General features: G+C 38.5%; 1 protein-coding gene across 1 annotated transcript; it reads left to right on the plus strand.

Moving 5' to 3' along the window:
- Nucleotides 1–1,012: 1,012 nt before the first annotated feature.
- On the plus strand, nt 1,013–13,584 carry LOC140227939 (salivary peroxidase/catechol oxidase-like). Its single transcript, XM_072308323.1, has 11 exons — nt 1,013–1,100; nt 1,459–1,567; nt 2,291–2,472; nt 3,066–3,236; nt 3,840–4,070; nt 4,954–5,138; nt 5,984–6,459; nt 7,120–7,287; nt 8,778–8,947; nt 10,025–10,136; nt 13,389–13,584. The coding sequence occupies exons 1-11, from the start codon at nt 1,013–1,015 to the stop codon at nt 13,582–13,584; spliced, it is 2,088 nt and encodes a 695-aa protein (XP_072164424.1).
- Nucleotides 13,585–17,377: the final 3,793 nt, after the last annotated feature.

The raw sequence follows: 17,377 nt of genomic DNA on the forward strand, positions 1-17,377 counted from the left end.
TTGCTACTTAAGCTTTCTTCTCTATATTGTATTTCAAGCATTTTCGTGTTATGTTCAAATTATTTTGTACAATAAATTTGTAAAATTTCATATCTACTTGCTGTATGCTACTTGCTACTTGCAAACACAAACCTACAGTGTGGCAGGCTGACCTGTTAATCGACTATACTTTCACTGAGAGATATCATCCCTTCAATGAGACATTCATCGTTCCTTCATGCGACACTCAAACTTGGAAAAAGTGCAATTTGTCATTGTTGTCTTTAAGTTTATGTGCTCAGTCATGCTTGGCATTATTTTGTCAACATAATTTGGTATCAATGGACAAAGGAAGAGTTTCCCTTTCCTCACAAAAAATATTATCTCCTCAATAGCTGACAATTATGTAAAAGTAGCCCACCAAAATTTGATTACTTTTTTTTTTTTATACTATCCACCCTCTCCTTGGTCATCGGTTGGTCACAACCCTGCTGAAAAGAACACAGTGTTCCACAATGTGTTGTCACAAAGTCAACAATGTGAACAATATAATAATATAACAGTGTGTAGTTTGATTGGTGATCCAATAATTCACACTGTGAACAATGATGATTCACAATGTGTTCACCGTATTGAAACGCTCGAATTTAACAGTGTGAGGAGATTCCACACTGTTTCACATTGAGTTTCACACTGTGGGACGCTGTAGCAGGGAAATTCTCACGTCCACAGAATTGTACTCTTCAACACCAACGTTATCTCTGATGACCCGAGTGTGTACATGCTAGCCACGATAGTTGGCAGTTCTTTCTATATCCTCGTTGGAAGATATAAAAAGTTTATCATGATTTCAATGTCCGTTTTTTTTTTTCCGCAGGACTGCAACGTGTGCAAGGAGCACACCTTTTTCCACCAGCGCTCTGGTTGTGATATTCATCTTCACTTTCTTCTTAGGATGTGGTGGTAAGTGTTCGAGCGCATGTGTGAAATTGGGAGAGGTGTTGGTGGATTTTTAATGATTTGAAAAAAAAAAATGATTTCAGACAACGACAGCAACGGAGATAATGAAGTTGTTGATGAAGAAGAAGAAGAAGAAGAAGATGCTGAAGGCGATGATGATGGTAGCTATATTATCGAAGAGGATTGGAAAATTCCGACTGCAAAAGATTATGATAACGTAAAAGAAAGAAGGGAAGACGAGAGTGACGCAAGAGCATAGTTAAAGGGAACCTCCAGTGCAGTTAAAAGTTAGTAAAAGAAGTTAAATTTTGCAGTAAAACAACAAAAATATGATCAAAATTGGATGAAAAATAAGGCCGTTTTGACATTCTGTGGCAGTTTCCGCTAATTTTTCAGGAGACAGTTCTTGCACAGTCGATATGAATATTCAAATAGTGAAATAATTAAAGATTTCTGCACTCATGTTCATCTCCCACAAACTAACGATACCTTTCCATTGCTTCATTTCGACTAACACAGCTAAGTCTCAGCGAGAAACTCAGAAGCGCGACGCTACCTCGATTTTCCGTCGCTATGGAATCGACTCGCCGTATTCGCGCTCAAAAAGATCGGCAGACATTGACATCACGTGAGTTTCTAACGAACTTACAGAATCAGACGAACATCGCTTAAACATTGGAATATCTTCCTCACAAAACTCTATAAATACAGAATTTCTGTGACCGACGACGCTAGTAGAAAGCTGCACGGGTCAGCACTAACAACGGGAAATTATAATATGAAAAATTATTACTATTATATTAAGCTCTTGATCATTATGTTGTAACTTTACCTGGGGTCATCCTATTTTAAAACTTTTGAAGATGGTCCCCTGCATTTCCAAATTTATTTTTTTCCATAACTTTTATTAGAACTGCAAGTACATAGGTCTACATTCAATTCTCATTTCATTTCTTGTGTACGTTTCCCTATGATTAATATATTGTAATAGTTAGTAATATATCTCTTGAGACACATGGTAATATACGTTTAAGTGTATAACATTGTTTTGAAAATGAAATACGAAAATTACCTGATCTGAACTCAATTATTTCTCTCTTCTTCGTAAACTAACTCTGGTCGCACCGAAGCGCAAATTTGTCTTGTTTACAATAAAAAAAAAGAGAGAAAATATGGGATATTTTTATTCATAACTTCAAAAAATTCCTTGTTATGCAACAAGTAAGGTATCATGCAAGTATCTAGTTTGTTCTATCTGATAAAGAACTTACTTTTAAAAGTTTAAAAATAGCGCTTTCAACCCATTTTGCGATCTAACTCGAGTTATTGTACTCATTATTGGCAAACACAGAGACCGAGAACTCAGCGACGTATGCGACGAACTGGGTTACTTCATGAACCCAAAGGAATGCAGGGTTCCATCTCTCTATCGATACCACTCCGCCGATGGATCGTGCAATAACCTCAAGCGACCGTACCTGGGAAAATCATGGATGCCACATGCTCGATACCTTCCCGCAGATTACGGAGACGGTAAGAGTTCTTGAATAAAATGGGCAACATCTAGGCCTACACGAATTTTTTTATGATGATGGTAGTCTAAAAAGAGTGATGATAATATCAAATAAAAATCTAATCAAACCCCAAAGTTTCTTTGGGACCATTAATCAATGACAGAATGGTGGAAGTACTTAAAATACTAAAGTTTGTGATGCCACATGTGCAGAACGATGTAAATCAAATATAAAGAAATTTCAACACATTTTCACTCTTCTCGCACAATAAAAGAGAATTGGAGGGAATTTGTACTCAACTCCCCCCTCTCCCCAAAAAGAATAAATTTTGTGGATTTCTCTATTATCACCTTTATGTTGTTCTCCACATAATACACATCACAAACTCTATGGTAGTCTTCTCATCCAGCAATGGCGGAACTGGAACCTCAAAAATTCATAACATTTGAACAGAATGTTCCTCAAATTTGTGCTGATGTGTTTTACTCATATTGGTGGGCTCAATCAATCCACACAATGTATTAAGGTGAACTTGTCCTTTATGAGCAGTATACGTAGAATTGTCCCACCATAATTCATTGACGCGGTGGAAAAAAATCATATGACTTGCAGGTCGAGAGGCGCTTCGACAGGCTGCCGAAGATCGTGCGCTACCCAGCACCAGAGTCGTCTCCAATGTCGTCGTCCGGAACGACACCGTCCTCGTGCCTAAGCTGACGTCGATGACCATGCACTTTGGTCAGCTTCTCGATCACGATATCGGCCACACACCCGTTGAACCCGGTATAATCACAAATGATATTGCTTATGTACTACATAATTGATTACGTAAATTGATTGACTAGTTGCTGATAGACGTGACTGTCATGGCCATTTCGGGACGTTTTATTTACCTCTGTTCTTTTAACATAATGAGAGTGTTATTCATCACATTGCATCTGAGCAAGAACTATTCATCAATATTCAAGAACCAAAAGGTTTCCAGCAATGTTGTGCATCTATTGATATTACAAGATATCTCGTATTAGACAAAAAAAGAAATGTAAATTACGTATAAATGCCAACATATAGTTTGCTCTATCAGATTCTTTTATTTTTTTTTCATTGCGATTCTATACTAATACGAGTCTTAATGTTAAAGTCTTTCCTTATCTATGGATATTTTACAGTTGTCCTACATATGATTTTACTTCATATTATTTTCAAATGGATATTTTTTTCTGTTCATTATATTGGTCTACTTTTGCGCTGTAAGCCACCTACTTATCGTTTTCCATCTTATATCTTCCTTTACACTTTATTGTCTTTTATTGCTCTGATGTGTCGTAAATAAAACTGAGATTCATGATTCTGTTACCTCATTATCTATACCCCTTTACCCTGCAGATCAATGTGGATGTATGGCAACGGCTAACTGCATTCCGATCGCTGTGCCCCCGAACGATCCCGCCTTCCATACCCGCTGTATCCCCTTATCCCGATCGAAGACCGTACCAAGGCTGAGCTGCTCAACGAACGACCCGCGCGAACAGGTCAACCAGCTGACGTCATTCATCGACGCCTCGCTGCTGTACGGCTCGTCTACCGAAGACGAGCAGGAGTTACGCGGAGAAAGGGGTTAGACGAAATTCCTCGTGGTAGTCGTTGTTTGACTTATCGTCGCTGGGGCGACAAAACGTCGTATCTACAAAATGTCAAATGATCAGGAGAGAGAAAAACAAAAACAAGAACATGGTGGCCAAAGCACTGTATCCAATGGAATAGACATTCCTTTGATATGTTGTGGTTGCTTCATTTTTGGGGTAAGACATCTAGGATTTGGACAGGACATCACTTAACTTATTAACTGACCATTAATCCAAAAAAAAGTCATTTTCACCAAAATTGTCACCCCAGCGACGTTATGCTTGAATCAATCACGGTAATGGTGCAGTGGTGTGTAGTAAAGTAAAAGAGTTTAAACATTGTTGGTTAGTTTGCGGTATACATGTTATATATTCGGTATACTCAGAATGTGTTGGATAGTTGTATTACTGTCTAATAGACATCTACTCATTTATGAAAGAAGAGGATCCTTTGATTATTACACATTCGATAAAAGAAGCGCATTCTGAACCATTCAGCAAGGTTCCCAGTTTTGCAATGATATCAGTAAATGAGCTTGTCTAACAGTTTGTGGTCTCTGGATTTGAGGCCTCTTTTAAGTAAAACTGATGAAACGCATGACGTAATTAATATTACACAATGAACTAATGTATAATATCATAGGGACAATGAGTTTATCAATGCGTCGTCATTCCAAGCTGAAATGAATTCATATATTTTGCTAACTATACCCAGCCCAGTCGCTGTATGAATAGTAGTGCTTCGCACAGGGTCTGGTCGGGCTAATATTTTTCACACGTAAATGACTGTTGTTGTTTTTTGTTTTAAAATCCTGACGCAAACAAATAAAAAGAAGCATGAATTGTTTTTTTTTTTTCCACTGTTAACAATGAAGGATTACTTCGGGTTAGCCCAAACCCATTCAATGCATCGCTACTGCCTTATCTTCCCGAGGACGAAACGAACAAAAAGTGTGATAAGGATGCCGAGTTTCCTTGCGGTAAGGCTGGAGACAAACGCGCAGCTGTACAGGTGGGACTAACGGCTCTTCACACCGTATTCCTGCGATACCACAATAAGGTAGGTGTTATCTTATTTCGCATTCTCTGTGGAAATCATACATGAACAATATATTTACATCTGAACAAAACACTGAACATTTGGTCACCTCTTTAAACATAGTATTTATCTACATTGCACCGTCATTTCTTTTGTTAGTGTAATGATTCAATAACCACTTGATTCCTCATAAATTAGAAGGTATTTTCAGGAACAGATCTTGTATGTTTACTGTGGTTTTCACGCTGATCGATGGTATCACGTTTACGTTAAGTTAAATGTTAGACCTAGTCTTAACTTCTTTTGCATGATTGGCATGGTTGATGGCATTGATATTCGTTTGATTTTTTTTTTTTTTTTGTTAGTACCAGACAACATGCCAGAGAAAAGGAAGCAGGCCTTTAGTGCTATCGAAAGTAAGGCATATATTCCACCTAGTTGAAGGCGGAATATATGCCTTACTTTCGAGAGCACTAAGCTGTTCTAATGATCTGTGGCATGACTGTTCGAAACGCATTTGATATATTGCTTTGTATTCTCTCTAAAAAATATCGAGTGAAAATATTCGCTCTTAAAGAAGTGAATACAAAACAGAGTGAATTTAAAGTGAAATTGGAGTGAATTTTGAGTGAAAATTTTCATTTTCATTCGTTTTAGAGTGACCTCAGGGATCACTCCAAAATCTTCGAGTGATCCTTGAGGTCACTCCAAAATGAGTGAAAATAAACATTTTCACTCAAAATTCACTCCAATTTCACTCTAAATTTATTCTTTTTTTGTATTCACTCTTTTGAGAGTGAATATTTTCACTCAATTTTTTTTAGAGAGTGAACTGCAAAACGAACTTGGCTCTATTGACTTGACAGGTGGCAAGGCGGCTGTCAAAGCTAAACCCACTCTGGGACCACGATCGCATTTACTTGGAATCGAGGAAGATACTTTCGTCTGTTTTGCAACACATCACCTACAACGAATATCTGCCGATTACTATCGGGCGCGATCTCATGGACAAGTATAGGCTGAGTGTGGGTATCGATAGTCCCTACACAGGCTACCATAGCAACCTTGACCCTAGTTTACCGAACGTCTTTGCACACGCCGCATTTCGAATGGGTCATAGTCAGATCTCCACCAACTTAACCCGCGCGGACGTGCGGTATCGCGAGGTCTTCGACCCCGTGGTCTTACGGTTGGCCTTCTTCAACGGCAGCACTCTCTTCGACGTCGACAACGGCGGCATCGACAGCTTGGTGCGCGGCATGATGGTGCAGCCCCTAGATAAGATTGATCGATTCTTCAGCGATGACGTGACAAGGTTCTTGTTCGCCGATCCCACAGCAAGGTAAGATATAGGAAAACATAAATGCAATAATTTCACGCTATACACTCTTGATACTGGTGAATCATTTATTGGCAGATTCCTGAAGCAGGAAGTTGCTGTAAACCTTTGGATGAACCTGCTCTAATATTGATATACGATATGTATGAATTGAAAACAGAAGTCACACCATTGGTAGATCATTATTAGCAGAATAATCTTGGAAGCTTTCAAGTCATTTTGTCGTAAGTAAACGACACGACATCCTTCTATTTTAATGTAATGCTATCTTTGATATTTCGTTCACTTAGAAAATATTCATAACAGTGAAAGAAAACACCTGAAATTTGATATAGAATGTGCTATGATTCATCGAGAATTATGAACACTATGATAATGAATGCAATGCAATGCCAAACGGCAAGGAAAACAGTCCAATCATGACAAAAATTCCAAAGTACCTGTATACAAGAGTTATAAAAAAGAAAAATAGTCACATTTATGAATTTGTGCAAAAAAAAAAAAAAAAAAATTAACCGTCTTCCTGGTGCAAAAGTCCATCACTTCCAGTATCGCACATTGTGATACTTTGATGGCAGATAGGCAACACTGAAATATAGCACATCAGTCTAGTAAATTAACATGAGGTTATGTCGTTATATTGCTTTGTGCCTTTTCCGTCAGTTTTGGCTTGGATCTGGTGGCAATCAACACGCAACGAGGTCGGGACCATGGCATTCCCGGCTACACGAAATGGCGCCAGTTCTGCGGGCTGCCAAACGTCACTTCCTTCGAAGGATTAGCTGACGTCATGAAACCAGATACGATTGCTGTCTTAAAGGAAGCTTACACGTGAGGAAAACTATTTGGGTCTTTGTTATTGTCGGTTTTGTCTTTTCTGTTGTTGATGATGGCGATTATCAGTCTGTGAGTATCCCGCATTGTGACGTAATCATTCAGTATGATGTCATGAAAACTGACACGAAGACTAACATTGATGAATTGGAATCTCATAACTAAAATGGAATGTCATAACCTTCGATATGGTTTGAGAAATTAATAGAAGTTGATAAAAGCCCGTCAGACATCCGACAAGTTTAAGTAGTGTTGGGCATTTAAAACGCACCCTGTTTCCTTTTTGTTTGCACATGGCACGTGAAATGTATGTACGTAGATTCATTTATCCGGTCTTTAAAGTATGGTGAACGAGGCATTAAAATCAAGAAAACCATATAAAAGAAGGTGTCAAAGCAGAGGGAAATGTCTCCTAAGTAAGATTTTTAATGTGACTCAAAAACAAAACCAAAACCTTTTTCGAGTGCCGCGGGACATCGCGGCCGCCATTTATAAAGCACGTATTTCTTGGTGAGCGGATGCAATATCTGGCCTGTCTTTAGTCGCATCTGCTTTCTTGGCTGAGACATTAAAACGTTCAATTTTAACCTTATATTGTACGGAAAGACTTTGAGTTGAATTAAGTGATGGGAGTGACAATGACACTGATAGTGACAGTGGCAATGTCGGGGTGGTAGAAGAAGAGAGGGAGAGGCGATGGATATGGAAGGCCGCTGCGGACACAACTCGTTTGGGGCATACATGGAAACGGGCATATAATTATGCAAGTGCCTCTCAATATCTATGCTCCAAACGAACCACGTCCGCAATGGCCCTTCATAGATGGAGTGCGTAGCACAGCGCACATTTCGTGACGTCATAATTTTGGTCACCAAAATTCCGCCGTCAGATCGGGTTCAGGTGGTCTAAAAAGGGTCTCAAAACACCATCTCTCCATCGTTTCAATGGTTCTGGAGACGTTTTTACCTTCTGAAAGTTAATTTTTTCATATTCCTAGAGACTTAAGCTTTCCAGAAATGTATAAATCAACTTGTTATTAAATATCGTCCTTTTTTTTTCTCGTTCACCATACTTTAGAAGGAATCGTTTTAACTTTTCCCCATGTCAGTATGCGTCAGAAATATCGACGAGGGTGTAAGTTCTTCCACAGCCTTCTGCAAAGGAGAAACTTTACTTCTTTTCTATCCACAATGGAAGGAAACTTTATATGTATGTAATGTTATTGTTGTGTTTATCAACTGCGCACGAAACAGTTCAGGAATTTGACGCATCGTTCCGCCAGGTTCACAAGAAGAACAATTTATTATGACCATTGTTTGATGCAAATGAATAAGTCAAACCAAATAAGTTTATGAAATATGTTTGGACGTTTACGTGTACATAGAGTTTTCGAAGGCAGTTTTAGATAAGCAGGCCCTACTCTGCCTTAATCTATGTCATTACCGCATCCATAACAAGTACTTTCTCCTTCCTACAATGACCGGCAGACACGTTGACGATGTCGATGCGTTCATCGGAATGGTTGTCGAGGAGCCCGTAAAGGGTGCCCTCGTTGGACCGACGGTTGGGTGCATCCTCGGAAAACACTTTTATGATCTCAAGTACGGAGACCGTTTCTGGTACGAGAACTCAGAGGGCATCCAAGCCTTAAGTTTAGGTGAGTGAAAATTAACTGCTAAAGTGAGTCGTGTGGCAAAAATCCAGGTGTCTAACTCATGATTACATTCAACAACCTTTATCTCTGTCCATTTTTCAGAATCAGGCATATCACGATAAAAAGGAGAACATCGCGTAACGAGATATGTTGCTAACTAGAAGGAAAACTGACAGAATGAACAAACATCTGTATTCTGTTTATGAGTGAAAATAACCTTCAGCAACAAAATCATATGTCCTAACTCTTTCATGCATGAGAAAGTTCCATCACGAAACAGTTTATGGGACAGTTGCCTCACCCCCGAAATTTTTCAAACCTAATTTTCTCTTTACTCTCTGATTATAAGATCTTCAAATTATTTATCAGTCATTGATTCGTTATACTGTGTGTGACATAATATGGCATTATGGTGATATGTATCATCGTTCCATTCACTGCCTTTTTTATTATAAAGTAATTGCCGGTGAGCGCTACGCAAATCCAAAGACTTATCACACAGTGAACAGTGGTGAAGACGCACACGCGTAATAAAGAGTGCAGATTCCACAATTTAGACATTAAATATTGTCTCTCGATATTTGTTTTTTCTTTATTTTTCTATCGAAAGTCGTCTTATTCTTCCCCCAAAGGTGTATCAGATAGTTGAATTTCAAATCTTAAAATCTTAAAATCTTAAAATGCAATCGCTCCCTCGTGAGTGAGACGGGGGGGGGGGGCAGGTGCTGGAAGGGGTGTCCCCCTCTCACGAACGAGGGAGCGAAGACGCACACGCCGAAATAGGTGACAGATTCCACGATCACTGACGATTTAACCGGTCACAGTGCCTTGAATATTCATACATCTTACTTTTTGATTGGCAATTTTCAAAATATTTCCTTAAAGAGTGTGCTCCAGATCGTTGAATTTCAGTTCTAAAAGTGCAAAATCTCCCTCATACGTCCATGCACGAAAATATAAGAAGTTTCAAACAAGAAAAACTTTCGACTGCTCAGCTTAACATCGTTTCCCGAGGCAGAAAGAATAATTTCTAAACAATGATGTTATGATCATTTCTAATCCCTTTCCTTCTCGCAATAGCCCAACAAAAGGCAATTCGCCAGATGACCTTCGCCAGAATGATCTGTGACACTCTCGACAACATTGAAACCATTCAACCTTTCGTTTTTTATCAAGCGGACACCAACTCGAGGTAAGATGGCGTGGTCGAACTGACCAATGCTGACTCAAGGTATAGTTTCATTGACGTCAACATCGTCTTGCAACATTAACGACATGTCTGGGACCATTTTCTCCATATCGTAATCGAGACTCATTTTGATATCGTCGTCCTAATCTCTTCCTCTATACGTTAACACCTTTTTATGCCTCCGCCACGAAGTGGTGCCGGAGGCATTATGTTTTCGGGTTGTCCGTCCGTCCGTCCTTCCGTCCGTCCTTCCGTCCGTCCGTCCTTCCGTCCGTCCGTAATCAGGCGCGGTGGAGCACTCCAATTTGCATCTCATTATCGCCCCGTTCTATTTGAATTTCCAACGGGCATCCACGGCTGCCCGAAACTGTGTGCATGAAAAAGTCAAATCTTTACCTTCTCCTTGTGCCGCTATGCGTGCCGCTAGTAAACTCAAACTTCCCACACTATCTAAGTTTTTAAAAACCTTCCTTTTGATGAAAAAATTATGAAATTTGCTGCACTAGAACTTGAGATATTAAAGCGTTTTGAAAATCACCTCTCGCAAAACATGCTCTCTGTTTTTTTCCGACTGGACTATGGCCGGGCTCCAATGTGTCCGAAATTGGCAACATAAGTTTATCAGGCCTCAATCCATTTATGGTGAAAGTTTACGCTTGGTTCCACTTGTACTTTTTGAGAAATCAACTTGTTTCTACAGGGTTTGGAATAGAAAATTGTAGTCAGCGAAACAATTGAAAATGACGTCATTTCTTTTCCCGTAATATTGGGCATGCGTGGTACACACTGATCTCCCCTCTAGGGGGGAGATCAGTGGTAGTACAGTACGTGAGATTCAGGATTTCGTGCTCATTGTTGGTTTGCATGTGACGCAGTCAATTTTGCTGAGTGTCGCACGGCGGTGACTGCTCAGAGCGGGTTAACCCGCTAGCTGTGACTGCTGAGCTGCTGCCGCGCACGTTGCATGCAGCAAAGCGTTGTGTGTGCTGTGACATGCAACGCTACAGTCACGCGATTATACATACATGGGACCGACCTGTACGCTTTGCGTTCGTGTCATTTTTGATATCACCTTCTGTTTTTTTCCGACACAACCATGGCCGGGAATATTACGGTATGACATTTAAAACGCAAGCAGATAAATAAATTTTGGTGTACTTTGTTCGAATGGCGCTTTGGTTCCGCAATCACACTTCGTGAATTTTAGGATGATTTTCGAGGCATATTTTTGGTAATTTTGCTCGCCAGGTTTTCGCTAAAATTTCACATTTTATCATTGTCAAATCCTTTAATATGTTATATGTGCATATTCGGACATGTTTTCAAATTCAAACTAACTCAATTTTAATCCGAAAATAGGTTTCCTTAAATTGTTATTAGCTTGAGAAGTTGTTTACTTTTTCTCAACTACGCGAGTACATGTTGTTTACTTTATGCAAATGAGGCTCGGCTGCCGATGGATTTCTGCGAGATAATTGGGGTGCTCCACCGCGCCTGTAATGAATTTTGTGGACAAGGTAACTATCAAAACCTGTTGAGGTCTCCTAATGAAACTTGGCATGTATGTGTATTAGGGGGTGAAGTTGTGCCTATCAACTTTTGGGTGCACATGCTCAAGGTCAAAGGTCAAAAGGTCAAGGTCAAATACATAAAATTTCACTATTTCCACTATATCTATTGAATGCCTGAAGATATTTTCTTGAAACTTAGTGTATACATGTATTACCCAATTAAGATTCTCTGGTGAAAGTTTGGGTCATGAGGTCAAAGGTCAAAGGTCAAAAGGTCAGGGTCAAATACATAAAATTTCACTATTTCCACCATATCTATTGAATGCCTGAAGATATTTTCTTGAAACTTAGTGTATACATGTATTACCCAATTAAGATTCTCTGGTGAAAGTTTGGGTCATGAGGTCAAAGGTTAAAGGTCAAAAGATCAAGTAAAAATATTAAAACTTCTTTTTTTTTCTCCATACCTTGGAAAATTGTTCAAGGTATCTTCATGGAACATAGTATATACATATACTGACTGGAAGTGATTATCTAGAGAATGTAGGGTTCATGGGGTCAAAGGTCAGGGGTCAAAGGTCAAGTGCAACACTTCAAAATTTTACTATTTCCCTCCTATCATGCAATGCCAGCAGGGTTATTTTTTTTTTTTACACTTGGTGTATGCATACATGTGTAACCTAATCGAAATTCTCTGGAAAGTTTTTTTTTTTTCTTCTTTTTTTTTGCCTCAAAGATCAAAAGGTCAAATATCAAGTGAAAGTGCTGAACTAACTTTTTCCTCCATATCTCGGAAGTGGCTCAAGTTATCTTGAAACTTAGTACATATTATGCATGTTCTACCTGAAAGTGATTATCTTATGAATTTTAGGGTCAAGGGCCAGATGAAAATGGTAACAATTTACTATTCAATTCAGAAATTGCACTTTTTCTCCACACCTGTACCTTGAAAATTACTCAATGCCTAAATGTATGAATGGGTCAAAGTCGAGTTAAAGTCCTTAAATCTCTAGATACATGCTCTCCTATTCATCCAATTAAACCTAGGTTAAGGAAGGTGAACATTCAACACATTTGTGACAAACTTGTCATTTCAATATTTTGCCAATTTCGTGAAAATGTAATCACACATTGTCCACATGCAATGCATGTACTATCTAGACCTATTGGGAAAATCATGCATTATGGCGGAGGCATACCAGACGCCAAAGCGACATTTCTAGTTCATAGTTTATTATGATTGCCTGAATTTTATAACTTTTATCGTGATTATTACTGTCATTTTGGGTCTAGGGCAACTACCGCCTGGGCATTTACCCCGGATCGTCCCCCTGACCCTAACCATAGTCATGATCCTGAACCTAATCCTAACCCTAAGCCAAACTCTAACCCTAAGCCTAACCTTAACCCTACTCTTTTTCTTTAACCTTATCACTAGCCGGTATCTAACTGATACGATCATTAGTTCTGTGATATTATTGGTACTATTATCATCATTATAGCATGCAATAACCCCATCCCCGCCACTATTTTACAGCAAAGCTCAAAGAAGTAAAAACAGATTCTCAAATCTCACATGGTAAAGAAAATAGCTTCGGCAGGGTTACATAAATCGAAATCACGGCACAAATTAAAATCTTTCGAATGTATTTCCACATCAATTCCCATTTTTCTTTGCACCCATATTTGGCTACAATAAAAACAATCCTTCTCTCTCTTCATCTATCCATTTCTCTTTCAAAAGCGGTCGACACTCTTTTGCAGAATATAGTGCCACGCACTCCTATCCGGACGAAAACGGGGCTCTGCCGGGTTTTCAGAACCTGCGACTACGGTGTGATGACACCAGGAACATCCCCGATCTCGAGTTGAGGGCGTGGTCTGAGAGAAGTGAAGCCCCTCCATGTGGACCTCGATTAGGAGAAAAACAAGGAGTCTAGCTACGTATATAGAGTGATATCACAAGTTTTCAGTCTTGTCAGCAGGATTATCATGTAGGCATGCATCCCTCGAATAGTTTCACGACTCTACCCCGAGGGGACCAACCATCGAATGATGTCAAATTAACGGTAGCCAGCTATGTGCTGAAGGCCACAAATCAACGATCCCTATTCCTCTTCAATCGCGTATCTTCAATATCTTCAATCGCGTAGTCAAGTCTAACATGTCTAATGGCAAGGCAATGGATACAGGCATAGCCTTTAATCAGTACTCGTCGATCAAGTTCATATTCCATTCCTCACGACTTATTGGAAACTGATAGTCATTGTCAAGCTGTTACACTGGGAGACAAGGGATGAACAACTGAGTGGCAGACTCAATTCTCTCACATCTTTTACACCTTGCTTAATCAGTAATGTTGTTACTACAAAAATGAAGAATATTACACAGGGTATTTAATAAGGATTGCCTACCCGATAGTAAGTTTGGAACAGTCGGAAACATACAAGGCAGCAAGGCAAAGCCGAATGTGTTTTGCACTGTTCAAAAGTTACGGAGGTTCGATAGTTTTTATTTTATTTTTTTTTTTATTAACGCCTGACCAAGTAATGTGCATTATTTGTTTTATATAATGAGGACATGATTTTAAGTCCGTGGCAGCTATTTTCGCAAGATTTTACGGCCAACATCGGCTTCATGTTACAACACCACACACATAAAAAATTAAAATTCATGCACAAAAAAAAAAAAAATGCACAGGCCATGTATCTGGTTGTTACTGACATACTTATATGTTAAGGGTGATATCATTTCCTTTGAATGCTTTCTGATACGGGAAAGTCAAGTGCTCTCTTAATATGTTAGAAAAGTGAAAACATGTTGAATTCTATCTTTATATTCCTTATTTGTATTAGTTACGACACGCACCCAAAGGCCTAAAATTCGTATGTTATGAAAGGACGGTCCTTTTCCGCAAACTTTGCTGGTATCTTCTATTGATATTGCTGTATTCCCTCAATCACACATAATAATGTACTTGGAATCCATTTTCGTGCAACTGTCTAGAGTATTCACCCCATGCTTCGCCGTTCTCCACCTTCATTTAAAAATAGTTTCAAATTTAATAATCGCACTGTGGAATATAAACCTGAACGACGAGGCCTTGCACGTGGGTGGGCGGAGCGGCGGTACAGGTGTATCAGGGTTTGCCGACTGACTACCGGCCGCCTGCCCGTTCCGTTTGGAAGCAATTCATTAGTAATTCGAGGAATACCTGTAATAATGCACGTAAGTCTACTTGATAAGATTCGACACTTTTGTCACTTCTTTTCTTTCTGCAAAATGTAAACTAAACGTATGTGAACTATCAGATAGCTTATTCGGATTCAGTTAAACTTGTACATAGTATGTGTGCGTGAAATGTATGTCAACCGCATAATAGAAAGTGTAATGATGGTATTCAATAAACTCAATGAAGAATGATAAAAGATGGAAAATAAAATACGATATGTCCTAAATGTATAGTAAGGGTATAGTCTCGCGCAGGGACTTAATGATTGCGCATAATTATCGTAACTGTGTATGCGTAGGACTAAGCGCAAAATTTGCCGATACGCCCATGGAATAAACATACCTGACAACCGCTAAACATGAGAAGGAAGCAGGTAAGAAATTTTGATTTCGAACAAATTTTTCACTAAATTTCCAATTTTTTTGGAACAAATTTTTCACTAAATTTCCAATTTTTTACCTTGTAATTTACCTACCTTAGCTTAAAATCTTAAGGATGTTGTAGCCTAGACGTGTCGTCTCGCTTGTCTCGTTCGTATGATCGTATCATAGCCGGTAGAATTCGTAATTTGTTCGATCGATCGTTTATATTCTACGAAAGCCGAAGCACGTTACAGCCACAGAGAAGGGCAGACAATTTCACACATGAAACTACATAGGGCAGCTGCGCGACCTTTACATACCCCGAGAAATTGAACGCATAAAATTAAGTCCGACATACAAACGGCGACAGCGCACTATACTCCGTTATCGTATCATCAGGAGATTCTGGGAGGTGATTTTTCTGCATTTTCGTGATATTTATTGAGATATTCAGGTACGATTGTGGAATAATTTCTATTATAAGAGCATCACAAATTTTTCGTGCGCGATATCTAGACCCCTCAACCATACTACACAGTAGGTGAAGAAATTTAGCAGAGTTTGATTTTCATTATTCATGTCGCAGAAGTGAATGTTCTGTATTTTAATATCACGTCATCACACTTCAAAATCAAACGGTTCAAGACACGTTAAGTGTTCTGTAATATTTCGTTGAATTTGCAAGCTTGCGAATACGTTCTCATTGCATGCAAAAAGGCCTACGTGGGACACCTGCCCATATAAGCAACATTTTTTTCAAAGTAGCTTTAGTGACATTATAATACAGAAAATGCACTGGGTGGTGGTGTGGGGTAATTTGCGGCATCGCACGAAATTATGCTTCAATGTATAATAATCTTATGTGAAGAACATTATCAAGTGAAATCAAAAGTCGCAGGTCGATTTTGTGTGTATTTTTTTTTTATCGGACTGAATTGACAAAAGAAATAATCCTTCTTTGTGTATATACTATGACTTGTGTGTTTTCTTTTGAGGAATGATTTCTTTTTTTTTCTCATTCTATTATAGTACCTACATGTACATACACATCTAGTTCTGGTCATGATAGGGTCATAGTAATTATCGTGTGATTTAAAATAGCACTTGCGTGAATACTTGCAAAGTTTGTATTGTTGTGATTGACGAATTGTGAGGATCAGGTTGAATTTTAAAATAATGACTTGTAGAATTGTATACTGTTTCAAATTCCATATACTTTCTTTCCCTCGATCAAGAGGCGTATATCGAATGTTAAAGCAAGGTCAAATAAAGAAAAATTCTAGGAAGAATGAAAGAAATTCTAGGGTAACGTATTTCATTTCATTTCATTTCATTTCATTTATTTCATTCTTTCTTTCTTTTTCGTCAAACATAACACGAAATGAATCGGAAGATATAACATAGGCATGTATTCGACTTTACATGTATGGTAGATAATGGTTAACAAATACGAAATTATACATGCATACCGGCAAAATACAAAGTTATGTTTGGAGGGAAAAAAAAGAAAGAACTGAGAGGTTCACTGAAAAGCATGCTTGTAAATTGTGAACCACTCAAAGGATTCTTGTGAATACATTAAACTTTTTTTTTTTTTTTTTTTTTTTTTACACAAAGACAGGACAGAACAAGACAGTAGAAACACAACGACATTACTTGACATGACTTTACAGTAGGGTATACCATGACAGTAATAAAACACAAAAGAATAATGGAAAGAAAGGAGAGAAAGACAAAGGAAATGAAAGGAAAAGCCAACACGCTGAACATCGGGATCAGAAGAGGGAATTGAGGTGTTTCAGCTCGATCAGCCGAGCAAAGTTTATACAGATAAGATAATGTAAAAAATACACAATAATGAAATAATGATTGACGATGAACCCTTAGGCTGTAAAGACCAGCTAAGTAATGAATCGTATATATCTTAATATGAGTTCAACAACAAAAAAAAATTAACTTACGCTTAAACGAATTCAAAGATAGAGAATTTTTTATATCACAACTTAAAGAATTCCAAAATCTAGGGCCAGTGTATATAAATGTATTTTGAGCCAATAATGTTCTCAGAAGTGGTAAATGAAACTCATTTGATCGCCTGGTGGGATAATTATGAAAAAATTGATTTCGTGGAAACATTGA

Source organism: Diadema setosum, chromosome 4 (assembly GCF_964275005.1).
Source record: "Diadema setosum chromosome 4, eeDiaSeto1, whole genome shotgun sequence".
Lineage (NCBI taxonomy): Eukaryota > Metazoa > Echinodermata > Echinoidea > Diadematoida > Diadematidae > Diadema > Diadema setosum.

Coding starts and splice junctions, on each gene's coding strand:
- LOC140227939 (XM_072308323.1), top strand. CDS start 1,013: ATGATTTCAGACAACGACAGCAACGGAGATAATGAAGTTGTTGATGAA. Junction 2,473..3,065: donor TCCCGCAGATTACGGAGACG/GTAAGAGTTCTT, acceptor TATGACTTGCAG/GTCGAGAGGCGCTTCGACAG. Junction 7,288..8,777: donor GTCTTAAAGGAAGCTTACAC/GTGAGGAAAACT, acceptor AATGACCGGCAG/ACACGTTGACGATGTCGATG.